The 13,887-nt window shown below is 34.5% G+C and overlaps 1 protein-coding gene across 6 annotated transcripts in view; it reads left to right on the top strand.

Moving 5' to 3' along the window:
* Positions 1–8,808, top strand: part of Dzip3 (DAZ interacting zinc finger protein 3) — an 87,664-nt gene extending 78,856 nt beyond the window's left edge. For all 6 annotated transcript variants that reach the window (XM_071615374.1, XM_071615375.1, XM_071615376.1 and 3 more), the window contains 6 exons: positions 1,319–1,444; positions 2,968–3,107; positions 4,485–4,605; positions 5,216–5,359; positions 5,458–5,559; positions 7,073–8,808. In XM_071615374.1, coding sequence (XP_071471475.1) covers positions 1,319–1,444; positions 2,968–3,107; positions 4,485–4,605; positions 5,216–5,359; positions 5,458–5,559; positions 7,073–7,183 — 744 coding nt within the window. In that variant the 3' untranslated portion in view covers positions 7,184–8,808. The remainder of the gene's footprint in view (positions 1–1,318; positions 1,445–2,967; positions 3,108–4,484; positions 4,606–5,215; positions 5,360–5,457; positions 5,560–7,072) is intronic.
* Positions 8,809–13,887: the final 5,079 nt, after the last annotated feature.

Below are 13,887 nucleotides of genomic sequence, written 5' to 3'. Positions count from 1 at the left end.
CCATATGTTTCAGAATTTTTTTTTTTTTTTTACCTATGAGATATATAATATCTGTCCTTTAGTGGTATTAAAAACCAAGTATCAACCCAGTCTGTTATAATGCTCTCCTTTAGCTTTTCATTTGCCAGTTTTAGGATCATTTCTTAAAGCTATGTTAATGTTGGTTATTTTTTTTACTTCAGCAAAACAGTGGAATGCCTATTTAATGCTTTATGCAATGCTAGTCCTGGCACATGATAGTTGCTCAATAAATCTGTCCTCTTTTGTACTCCAACCAACAAGTTTTCTCTCTCATTGAGAGCTGCTAAAAAGGTTCAGGTTTCCCCAAATCCCTGGTAAATACAATGACACCCATAAACGTCTGGAAGTCACTGTAGAGAATTTATCTGCCAGGTCTACCCTCCTTTGTTCTTCTATTCCTCCTGGAGCTAAACATGAAGCTGTGCATCCATTAGGTGGTATCTTTAATACATAACCAAAAAAAGCAATATTTTCTGTGGATAACTTTTTGAGTTTTTTTGTGAAATTTCAGCATAACAATATAACAATACTAACAGCCAACATGACCAGCACTCACCAAGAACCTCCTTTATGTAGTCCTATATTATACAAGTGGGAAGGAACCTTAAAGATCACCAAACTAGGAAATTGGCATCCAAGGTTAAGCTAAATCGAGAGAATGTGGAAATAAAACCCAGTTCTCTTTTCTGACTCTCAATATTCTTCCCAATATATCTCACCACACGAGATATTTATATATTTAACAAATATTCTAACATACATTGTTTCTTAGGCAGTTTTCTGTCACTGTGATAAAATATCCAAGATAAACAAAAGGAGGAAAGATTTGTTTTGGCTCACACATTCACAGGTTTCAGTTCATGGTTACTTGGCCATTTGGCTTTGTGACTTTGGCAAAGCAGTACATCATGGTGGTGAGTGAATGGATGAGGAAGCTTTCCACCTCATGGCCCCTGGGAAACAGAGAGCGGAAGCAGCCAGGGTCCCAATATACTCTACAGGGACATACCCTTATCTCTACTCAGTGACCTAACTTCTTTCCAGTAGGCCCCCATCCTTTAAAGGTTCTACCACCTCCCAATAGTTTTGCAGCAGGCAACCAGGCCTTTAACATGTGGGTCTTTGTGGGACATTTAAGATGGAAACTATAACATATTGCTTCTGATATATTTTGTATCTGAACTTCAACATGTTTATCTTTATATTGCTCTGTGAATTTAAATCATTGCCTGTATAACCTGTATAAATATATAAATGTGTATAGTTTTTTTTTAATTTTTTAAATTTTCTCTTTTAGATGCAGCAATTCTTGGGAAGACCCCTTGTGAAAGAATCATTCTTCAGACCCATACTTACTGTTCCTCAAATGCCACCAGTTTGCTCTGGTGTCATCTCTACAGCAGGCCAACCTAGAACCCCCCTGGTAAGTCTTTCTTGGTGATGAAATAGATATTAATTAGTTGTTTATCACTATTATGGGCTTCTTCAATTAGTTTTTTATCAACTGACAGTTTGGTTTTGGGGGCAGTGGTTGGGTAGAGGGGATACTAGGGTGTTTAACCACAGAGCCACATCCCCAGCTCCTTTTTGGTTTTTGTATTTTATTTAGACACAGGGTCTCACTGAATTGCTTAGGGCCTCGCTATGTTGCTGAGGCTGGCTTTGAACTCCTAAACCTCCTTTCTCAGTCTCCCGAGCCACTGAGATTACAGGCGTGAGCCACTGGGATTACAAGCATGAGCCACTGGGATTACAGCAGTGCGCCACTGCATCTGGCTTGGTTTTTGAATAGATATATTTTTATACTATAGAGTCATCACATTTACAATTTTACTTTTGTAACAGGCAACAATGCTTAATAGATTGGTATTTATAATAGATAATTTATTTTTAGCATGTTTGTTGGGTGGATTGAAAAGCAAAGAAGCCAAATCACTCCAAACTAAATTATGCCATGAAGCCAAAGAAAAAATTTATACAAGCACGTACTGTATAACACTTAGGCATTCTTTAACTATATCTATAAACAAACAATATAAGTACCACCACCTTGGAATATATGCTTTCAAGTAACAAATCTTCCTACCTACCAATAGTCAGATAAGCTTTTATCTAAGCTTGAAGAAGTAATAAAGAAATTTAAAATTACTAGAATTATTTGTTGTCTTGGCTAAAGTAAAATTTTATTTGATTAAAAGAGAATCTTTCTCAAAAAGAATGATGTTACATGTAATTAATGAAAAAAATTATAACTTTTTTGTATGTTCTAAGTAATTATGTGTATATGTATATGAAATTGTAATAAAATTTTCTTGAAAACTTTGAAATACCTTAACTTTCTATTAAGATTATTTTCTGATTGCTAAGGGAAAGGTTAATACTGAGGCAAATTTTCTGAGCAGTATTCTGTTTCTTACTTACAAGACTTTATTCAAGTTATCCAGTGACTGTTAACAGTTGCTAATTTTTTTATGACTTCTAAAACTTTTTCTGTATGTGCATATGCTTAGACATTTAAAAAATTTTTTAATATTACAAGAAAATACTTTATGGCAGAAAACTAGATGTATTTCATGGACATCATTCATGCTCCATAATTTAGATTTTCTTTTAGTTACTTAATTAGATCTACCATAACTTAGTCATTCTCTTCTTTACAGTCTTTTGGTTGTTTTCAGTTTTCCACTATTATAAAAAATACAGCAAAAACACTGTGCATTTATGTACATGTTTATAATTACTGAGGCAAGCATGTCTTATTTTATAATAAATAGTTAGGTAACAAATTAGAAATGTTGTTGCACTAGTTTAAAGGATCTCTGAAAAGGGAATGTGAGTATCAGTGTTATTCTTCATTGTAGTCATTTTCTGAAGTATGTAAGTGTCAGGTTGGCATGGAATTGTACCAGTTAAAACTGATGGGTTATAACTTTCTGCTCCTTACAGATGACTGGCATAGCCTGGACTATGCCAGCTCCTGTGGGAGAGACTGTGCCTCCTGGTACAGGTCTGGGAAATGATCCTTCCCTGATGAATTTGGAGAGGATTACAGACAGGCTGAAAACTGCTTTCCCACAACAAACCAGGTACCTTAGTTTTTATTTAGTGCTTGTAGATCATATTATACAGTTTCCATAGCCGTAACTGTGACAGTGAAACCTTTCAGAGAAACATAAAATTCACACAGAAGTACAAATAATTCTTTACCATGGTCTTGGTAAGAAAAATGAAATTTACCAAGAAAGGATAGTATTCAACAGAAATGCTAAACTTCTTCACTAATATTATTAGACTTTAATTATGAGAAAATAACATTTTAAATTTAGGTTTGCTCATTTACTGAGAGTACTAGTAGTGGTAACGGATCGAATTTTAATGCTACCAGCTGCAATATTTACCTTGATAACCTATTTTCAAAGGGGTTTTTAAGTTAATTGTATGCTAAATAAGCCCAGACATCATCGGGTTATAGTTCCCTATTTTCTTAATTTTATTGAAGATTCTTATAATTTCTTTGTTAGGAAAAACAGTTAAGTGCAAGAAATCATGATTTTATTGTGCTCTTTTTTTCTATAGTCTGACTTTGGCAGAAGGATATTTAATTCTACACAAATGAAGTTTCTTTTATTTCTTGTACCCAAGGATGTAATTTGAATTTTCACCAATATTTTCATTCAAAAACTAATACTTTACTATGCCTACTGTTGCTATCTGGATTCGATGATAAGTTTATAATTCATAGTAATAAAATAAAAGTGAAAAATATAATATACAGAGTTGTTATAAATAGATAAGTATAAAATGAATAAATTATAAATGAAAGGTAAATATATCAGGCTAATTACACGACTCTTCATTTGAGGGAGAAATATATTTGATCCTCTCTTTCATCAGAAAAGTAGTTGTAGGCTCAGTGGACTTTGGGAATTTGAAAGGAGTATATTGATTAAAACAATTGTAAGTTCCTTTATCGAAAAATGTGGTTTTTAATTTTTGCTTTTTTATTCCAATTTTTATTTTTCTCTACGAATTTTAAAAAGTTAACTCTTAACAGGTAAATAAGAAAGAAAACACTAACAACCTAGGTAAAAGGAATATTTTAGTCATAAGGGAAGTTTGAGAGAAAAATATAAAAACTTTAGTACACAAATAGGTAAACTCAATTTTTATATAATGAGCTCTCAAAAAAAGGTTATAATCTCTTTTCTGGAAAGAAAATAAATACTAAATTTTATTACTAATGAAAACATTAAACATCATTATTAAACAGAATTAGGTGTTTTTGTTTTGGCTTAATATAATTGCAGATGGACCTATAATCAATTGTTTTAGATAAGAAACCAGAAGGGTTACATTTGTATTCTACATACATATTATGTAACAGGGTTTTATGTCTCATTTGGAGGGTATATCCTCAAGTCAGTAGGGAAAATCACCACTTCTCTTTCTTTCATCTCTTTCAGAAAGGAACTTACAGATTTCTTACGAAAATTGAAGGATTCTCATGGGAAGACCTTATCTGGGCTGACATTTGATGAAATTGTTTACAAAATTTCCCAATTTATCGATCCCAAGAAATCACAGGTAAAAAACTCTATCTCTCAGTTTAGGGGTTTATATAACTCGGTGGTAGAGTGCTTGATTAGATACATGAGGACCCAGATTCAGTTATTATTTCGTATCTTTCTGCTTGCATCTCTCTAATAGTTGGTTATTTTAACTATTTCCATAGCATGCTAATAAAATTGATAACCTGTAGTCATATAGCAAATAATTGATTAACAGTAAATAATTTAATAACTTCTACTTGAAAGAACAAATGTCCTTGAATGGACAAATTTAAATGTCTTTCACCAGATCATTCTAGAATAAAACTGACCCTCTGGAAATTTTCTCTAGGTTACTTTGAATGATTCTAAATGGTGCCTTTTTTCCTTAATTTTCTGTAAAGATTATTTAATTTATTTGTTAAAATTTTTTTGGTAAGGATTATTTTAATTAAAAGAACATATAGAGTTATTTTTGTCTTCACCTAACTCTGACAAGTATTGTCAACATTTTGTGTCAAGATTCCTTATGAATCTGATTATTTACCCTTTTGCTAATTCTTCTTCCACCCCATTGTCTGAAATTCTATAAGTTTATGCTGTTTTAGAACAATTCTAAACTATCAATATAATATTCTTATTTTCAGAGTCAAGGAAAATCAGTACCAAATGGCAATTGTGTTTCACCCAGTCATACCTCATCACAGCCTAATGCTCCCCAGACCCCCAAACCAGCTTGGAAACCCCTCAGTTCACAAGGTTCTGCCACATGGGAAGGAGCAAATAATTTGGTGAGACTGAAATTATTGAATTGTTGAAACACTTAACGAACACATTTCTATTCAGGAGAAACAAATAGGCCAAATTTAACATGTTTATTTTTCCATAGGATGATGAGGAGGAAGAAGAGGAACCTTGTGTAATCTGTCATGAGAATCTTTCTCCAGAAAACCTTTCAGTTTTGCCTTGTGCTCACAAATTCCACTCTCAGGTAACCCTTTAATCAGCTAAGGGAGATTCATATTACCTTATTTAAAATCATATACATGCATCATCTTCCTGTGACAAGCTCCACTAGGTATAACTCTGAACTTCACCTTTGGGTACCACACAGAAACATTTATACTTTTCTCCTGTTCGTACAATATCTACGCTCTGCTTTCTCATATCTCCATATACCTTACAGGAGAAGAGACTACGTTGAGATTTAAATGGTACACGGTAAGCAGGTCTCTGAGAAAATATTGATTGACATGACAATTTAGTGGCAAAACTAGCAACACAACAGTGGCACTTTACCTTGACTTGCTATAAATTCCTCATAGTATACTCTGTCTATACCTTTGATGCCTGCCCCCCCCCATTATTAATCATAAACCTATCTTAACAGTCTATCCAGGCTCCTATATTTGCATTTGAAGATGCTCAGACTTGAGTTTTAATGTTAGAAAAATGTTAAGGCTGTAATATCTCCTGTTTATTTTTGGCATTTATATGAATTAACTCCTAGTGTTGCTGCTATGTAAGTGCTATTCATATACAGTATACGGTCTAAGTCCTCTGTGGAGAGATGTAATTTGACATGGGAAACAATAGTCTAACACAAGAAAGGCTTCTCAGAAAAATAACCAGCTCATTCAAGCCATGTTTGTAAAACATTTCAAAATTTCAATATGTAGTACCTGGTACAAAATTATGTATTGCATTTACATTGACATGAAGAGATATACACAAAATAGTTAATCCCAAAAGAGCTCCAAGAGAGATTCTTAGCCACCTGACATTCCTATTTTAAGTTTTAAAAGTCCTGACAATTTATAATAAAAAGTAAATATTTAACAAAATTTATTTTGCTCTTTGTCTTTGCCAATTGAATACAAAGCACATAATTTATTCAGGTTACTTTCTAGGATTCGGGTTAGTGAACCTCATTTATACTGCTTAATTCTTAATCCTCTCTCATCTGACCTGGCTCTCCATTATTCATACAGGTCAAAATTACTTGTTTTTATAAAGTCAGTATTCAAGCAGATTCTTAACAGATAGTTTATAGTTGAATATCACTGCCATTGTTAACATAGACGACAACCTGAGTTTATTCATCACTAGGGATTTTAACTTCTGAACATGATATGTATTTTATACAAAGTATTGATAAATTTGTATTTTTAGTTTTGACTTTTTCTGGATTATATGAGCATACTATATAATGAAATAAACCAGAAAGAGATTATAGCAAGTTTCCTGACTTTCTTTGTCAGGAAGAATTGCTAGTCATTGTGACAACAGGTTGGGGAAAGAATCTTAATAAAAATAAACTGGCTCAAAGGTATTCTGCAGTTACCAAATAATATTGCTCAGCAAATCACAAATCACATAGTTATCCACTGGGTAAGGCTTAAGCTTTAAGGTCCATCAGAAGATATGCTGGTTGGTATACAGAGTGACAGCTGCCTCTGCTAGACTAAATCTAAGAGACTGATGTGAATCTTTTTGCTCCTTAGTGCATTAGACCATGGTTGATGCAACAGGGGACATGCCCAACCTGTAGACTCCATGTTTTATTACCAGAGGAATTTCCTGGTCACCCCAGCCGACAGTTGCCCAAGGTGTGATATAAGGCAGGTGACTGCAAAGGAGGCTAAGTTTTCATACTCCAGAACTTAGTTCTGCCTTTTATTATGAACTGATTGTGTGAGTAGTGTGAAGCAGTGCTCTCCTATTATGCTAAAGAAGCAAGCTAATCTCATTGAAGAGGCAGCCAGAGGAATCAAGACAAATCTTCAAGACTTGTGAACTGAACTAAAGAGGTTTAAAGAAGATGAGTTTTGTTAAATTATATTTGCTCTTATCTTCGTAGGTGTTTTTTCTCCTGTAAACACGATAGCTATGTTGCTGAATTTCTTAAGATTTCTTGTCTTTCTTCCTTCTTATTCTACTCATTCTTTACTTTCTGACAAGTACACTACATTATAATTTCCTGAAAAAAGTTTAGGAGAAAAAGTAGAATAGTGAAGAAAAGAAGTAGAAAAATCCCATGGATTTTAGTGTTCCTCTTAACTTTTAAATATTAGCTATAAAAATTTAATTGGATTATTTAAATTGTATTTCTCTTTCCTATTCTTTTCTGTCCTCTAAAATATGTACCCATGAAGAGATTGTGAGCTACTTGATGGTAGAGACCACACTGTCAGGTAGCTCACAATATCTTCATGGGTACATATTTTAGAGGTGTGTTGGAGCTGGTTTGTAATGGCTTATGAGGGATGATTGTTAAAGTTTCAGAAATTTTGCAAACTAGGCATCAAATGATTGGTGGAAGGAAAGCTGCCGTAGTGGCAGTATTTATACAGTAGAAATTGGTAAATACTGTAAGTAATGACTTGTCTTTCCTTCATGAGCTGGTTCTTAAACATTTGCCAGAACACCACAAGACATTTGTGTTCCCAGTGTCTTACATAATAGGTGCAGAACAAATTTTCTGAGAAATCAGGACGTGGTAAAAGAGGGAAGGAGTACTAATATACAAATTAGTGCACTTGCCGTGAGATTTTATGTTCATTTGTATACATGCTCTTTGGACCTTAATAATTTGCATTTTGAAGGGATTTATTTTCTCTTTAGAAAGTCTTAATTTTCTTCTGGTTAAGGGGGAATACTGTTTATATGTTGTTGCTTCTTGTGACAAAGTTGATGCCCACTGGGCTGGATTGCATATATAAAACTTGTCACCGAGAATTTTAATTCTTAGCAGTCAAAAAACTATTTTGAAAATAGTATTGTGTAAATGCTGTGTTGTATATGTCTCTAGTTGCAAAATTAAAGTAATTTAGGGTTACTTTTTGATTCATATGTTCCTTGGCTCACATTCACAGTCTCAATTTCATTAATTTATGGAAAAGAATAAATGTTTTCTAACTCATCAACTATTTGAACTATATATTTCAGTTTAGATATTTTGAAGTTACTTTAAAATCTCTATTTAAAATATCTATTTCTGTAATTGAATGCTAAATAGTTATTTTTCTGTAATGAGAAAATATGAGGGAAAATATTCAAAAAAGGTAGCAGTCATCATATATAAAATGCCAAGAATGTATTAGAATTACACAGGGCCTTTAAATTAACCTAGCACTTCAAAGTCATGGTCATGTAGCAATTTACTTTGTAAAACTTAGTTTATGTTTACAATGTAACTCCATTTTCATGTGGAAAATAATAAATGTTTCTTAAGCAACTATTTTATTTGTGTATTTTATCTTCAGTATACCCAAAACTACTTTAAATCTCTATTTTAAACATTTGTTTCTGTTTAACTGTGCTTAAACTTTTTCTTCTGTTTTGAAAAAGGTTAGGAAAATGTGAAGGAAAATATCCAAGAAGAAGTGAGTATCTAGACTTACAAAATGACAATGATGTCTTAGAATCAGCGTGCCAGAACTTCTTAGGCCCTTGATGATCTTATAATCTATCCTCTCATTCTATGGGCATGTCAATTTATGTGACTAGATAGTGACAAATCTAGTCCCAATACCTGATGTCCTTATGCTCTATTACATACTTCCTTTACAAATTCATGCTGTAAGATTGGTGCTGACCTGCCATTCTGAGCTCCAAGGAAAAGCCAGATGACTTAACATAACAGCCAGTGTATGGTAAGAATGTACGTAATAGGACAGTGTTCCTGAAAGTCCTGTCTAGTTCTACAGGTGCTGAAGATAATGGGATTATTTTTCTTTTTGATATAATTTCATAGTACAGAGAATTATTATCACTGTCATGCTTGTGTACTGAAGGATGGTCCAGAAGAACACTCTACTGTGCCCAGAGATGCAGTGAGGACAGAAAGCATCTGATGTTGCAATATGTATATCAAACAATCTGCAGGTATAAAGTAATATCATTGCAGCTGCTGCTAAAGGATATGTCTTCTATTTTCCTTCATATTTTCCCATGTGATTAACACTTTACAGTTTTTAAAGGACACCTTCACTCAGCACCACAGAAAAAATAAATATAAAGGATACCTTCAAATGTGATTGGTTCCTCATTTGATCCATTAGTAAATCTGGACTTGATGTCATTATTCTTTATAGGTGAAACTAAGAGTCAAGCAAGAGGAAAATAATTTGTCCAAGAGTTTAGCTCTTGGCATTTTGGCATTTGAATACAGACTTCTGTCCCTTACTTGGTATTTACTTCTAGTACTTCCCAACTCCATCCTATTTTGAGTTGACATTGCATATAAGAGAAGTAGTATTTTATTCCTTTTAAATAATATTCTTCCAATTAAATTGATTACACGGTAAACTCATTGATTGTTTTGTACTAGGAATGTGGTTTTGAGTATATAAAAGTATATAATAGTAGTGGGACATCATGAAAGAAGTTGGACTCACTTCTCCCTTTTATAGTTTGCTTAGGATAGTTCAAATTGGTGCCTGTTGTCTTGACATAATTATTCGTTCTTCCTTTCACTTTCAGAAGTGTCCCAATTTGGATGATGAACTTTATCTTAAATGGTCAATTCAGGAAAGGCAGGCTTAAATACTTTTTAATTACCAGATTCAGAATTAGCAAAAATTCTCTGCATTTATAAAATGCTCTTAATACCTTATCTGTAAGCCTCTCAGGTAAGAATTCTGGGATTGGAATAGTTTTGAGATTATTCTAGTTTATAGCCAGATAAAAACAGCAAATGATTACTAATTTATTATAAAAATACATGATTTCTGATTTTCTTGAATAGGCTGTTTTCAGTAACCAGCTGTGTACATTTGAAGATGCTACTTAGTAGAGCTAATGGGCTGTTGTATCTTATCCTAGACCAACACCTCATTACATGCTGTGTTTATAAAAATTCCAGGAGGCCATCTAGGAATCTGCCTTGCAAATGAGCACCATAGGTGCTCTGATACACACTAAATTTTGGAAATTACTGGTGTTAATAGAAAGATACTTTCTCAAGCAGATCTATGTTTGGATTTTTGAATTCTGTATTTGACATATTGTGTGTTTATAAATGAATTACTTTTATCAACTAATTCTTTTTCTGGAAAATGGAGAAAAAAATTATAATTTTTAATGAACATTTATTAGTCTTTCCCAAAGCAGTAAAATTTCCACTATTCGACCTGTTTAAATTTACTCCTTAATGATAAAATTCTAAAAAATTTGTTTAACTACCATTATTAAAAATAGATGAAGAGAGAATATGATCAAAGTTCTACTTCCAGCTTCACAACACCCCAAAATGTTCAATATGTTTATTTCAGATAATCACACCCTCATAAAAATTTGATTGATTCCTTTTAATAATATGGAATACTGCCTCAAGGGGTTGAACAACTAACAATGATTTTGAAGACTGAATGTTTTTGAAGGCTTATGGCAAAGACTTCATCTTCATTTGGAAGATAAGAACCCTGAAGAATTGATTTGCCAAGGTCACACAACTATTAAGTAGGGCCATGATTCTAAGTCAGATTCTAACACCATACTGCCTACTTGAAAAGAACAAACAAAACTGACTATTTGAAAATCAACAAGTTGTTTCTTTGGATAAAGACAGAAGCAAAACAAGATTAGAACAATCTTAGCACAAGGAAATACTATTATAGCTCAGAATAAAGCCAAACTTACAGTCTTCTTGCATCAAGGTTAAAGTATTTGATCAATACTTTAAATAAAAGACAAAGGTCAGGACTGGGGTTGTGGCTCAGTGGTAGAGTGCTTGCCTAGCATGTGTGAGGCACTGGCTTCGATCCTCAGCACCACATAAAAATAAATAAAGGTATATATCTATCTATAACTAAATTATGTCCATCTACAACTAAAAAAACAATAAAAGACAAAGGAAAGATATTTCACCTTTTTAATTTCAAATATCATCTTGGTGCTTATTTAGAACATGTCCCTAAGGTTGCATCATTTTTTTAAACCATGAAATTTTACAATTACTACTATGATTTCAGTATCACACCACCACAGTTCTGCAGTATGAATTATCTCTGTCAGTGTTACAGGCCTTTGATTTCTTTTTGGAAATATTTTATGACGAAAAAGTAGGCTAATTATAAGCAATAGTTGTGAAGTTGTGCATTATTTTAATCCAAGGAAAATTGTTTTAATTCCTAAGGTCTATAATAAAGTTATGCCTCAGCAACTAATAATGAAATATTTTCAGTTAAGAAAAGTAGATTGTTTTTAATAAATTATGAATACATTTATAACATTATCAGATCACTACAAATAAAGTTCAAGACCAATAGATTTTAAATATATTTTTTGAAAGCAAAAATGGATTACTACCCTCTGCTCAACAATATCATTAATCTAGAGTTGATATGCTCTTTGAAGTTATGACAACATCACAGATCATTATATCAGACTCCTGTGATCATACTCATCAGTATTTATTGAATGCTTGCTAAATGAATACAATTTTGGACTCTCTGTATACAACAAAACAATAGGACATAGTTTCTGACCTGAAGAAGCTGAGTCATGTGGAAAGCAAGCATCTCAAATTGATAACTCATATTATGATGTAACATGCATTTACTGCCCAATGAACTATAAGCAAATACTATTAACAAGAGTTTGGCCTGGTCATTGTAAGCTGGGACAATTGGAACCTCTCTTGGAAAATGAAGAAATGGGTATGGACTGTGGTGAGCCTTTCCTATAGACCGTGGCCGCCATTAGAAGATGGCGCCGGCTTCCACCGTGGCCTGTGATAAACAACTCCTTTTATGGAGAGTTGGCACGTAATCCCTTATCACCCTATGAGAAAGATCCACGTGGCAGCTTGGGATTGGTATGCGGGAGGCTTTATTAGGCTGTGCTTGGGCGCTCGGCGGGGGGGTCACTAGCAGATGATACTTGAATCAAGGCCTGAATAAACTGCTGAAAGAAGAATCCTGTGTCGTGTTTTTCCCTTGCCGGCGAGGGGTCGCGACAGTTGGTGGCCCGTATGGGGAATTATATTCCTCGAACCCAGGATCCAGAACTTTCAGCAGTCAGGGTGGTGCACCGGTAAGTTCCCAGGTAAAGTGGGAATCCGCAAGCTAATAGCGGGGCGCTCCCCTGTAAAAGGAAGAGAGCGGGGAAATTCATAAAAAGGGACGCTCCCCTGTAAAAGGAAGAGAGCGGGGACTTTTGTACTTTCACTTTCTTTATAGTTCTAAAAACATTATGGGTGTTACTTCTTCAAGCCCAATTTTGTTGGCCCTAGATGGGTTGCTGCGTTCAAAAGGACTTAAAGTAAAGCAGAGCACTTTGCAGATGTTTTTGAGAGAGGTTGATATAGCGGCTCCTTGGTTTGCCTTTTCAGGGAGTCTTACGATTCCTAGCTGGGATAAATTAGGGAAAGATCTAGATTTCGCTCGTGAGCAAGGCACCTTAGAGGGTGGCGTTATACCACTTTGGAAGTTAGTTAGAGGATGTATAACAGATGGTAAATGCCAAGAAGCTGTGAGTGAGGGTCAGGCCATTCTTGAACAACTACATGAGGAAAAATCTGAAGGATCACATAGTGAAGTGGCAGAGAGTATTAAGAGTAAGAGTAGTGAGAAGGCAAAAGAGCCTGAAGATAAAAATAGGAGAAGGCTCTATCCAGACTTGACCGAATTAAAAACGCCTGAGAACACAAGCGACTCAGAGAGTTCTGAGGACCTTGATATATTGTTACAACAACTACATAAGATAAAAATGAAAAAGAAGAAAAAGGAGACACAAGGCGCGCATGCCTACTGTAAGAAGGGGGAGGGATCTAATATTGGTCAACAGAATTCTGAGGAGGAGGAGGTTGAAAATTTAGAAGAAGATATGATGCCTGTTGCCCCGCCCCCGTATGTGGGGGGGAGCCAAGGTTCCGGGAGATCTTTTCATGCGCAAGTTTGGAGAACAGTCAATACAGATATGGGACTTGCGTACCCCGTGTTTCAGGACAATAATAGAGGAAGATATCATGAGCCTTTAGACTTTAAGATAGTTAAAACCTTGGCAGAATCCGTCCGCACTTATGGCATAGATGCCGCTTTCACTCTCACTCAGGTGGAGGGACTTACTAGATTTTGCATGACTCCCTCAGATTGGGCTAGTCTAGTCCGCTCTTGTGTTTCCCCAGGGAAATATTAGGAGTCCAAAGTTGGCTGTTTAATGTTTCTGGCAGTACCCAAGACTCGGAGCGAGGTAGGAGGCTTAAAATTTTTGCAAATAATTCACAATTATCTAATGCTACATTACCCTCCGCAGCAGTCTGTCTCCAATCTCCGTTCCTGTTTCTTTTGGCTAATGATACATCATAGGGGATGCT

This window comes from Marmota flaviventris, chromosome 8 (assembly GCF_047511675.1).
Source record: "Marmota flaviventris isolate mMarFla1 chromosome 8, mMarFla1.hap1, whole genome shotgun sequence".
Lineage (NCBI taxonomy): Eukaryota > Metazoa > Chordata > Mammalia > Rodentia > Sciuridae > Marmota > Marmota flaviventris.
Note: the sequence above shows the minus strand (reverse complement) of the source record. Positions and strands in the feature narration are given on the sequence as shown.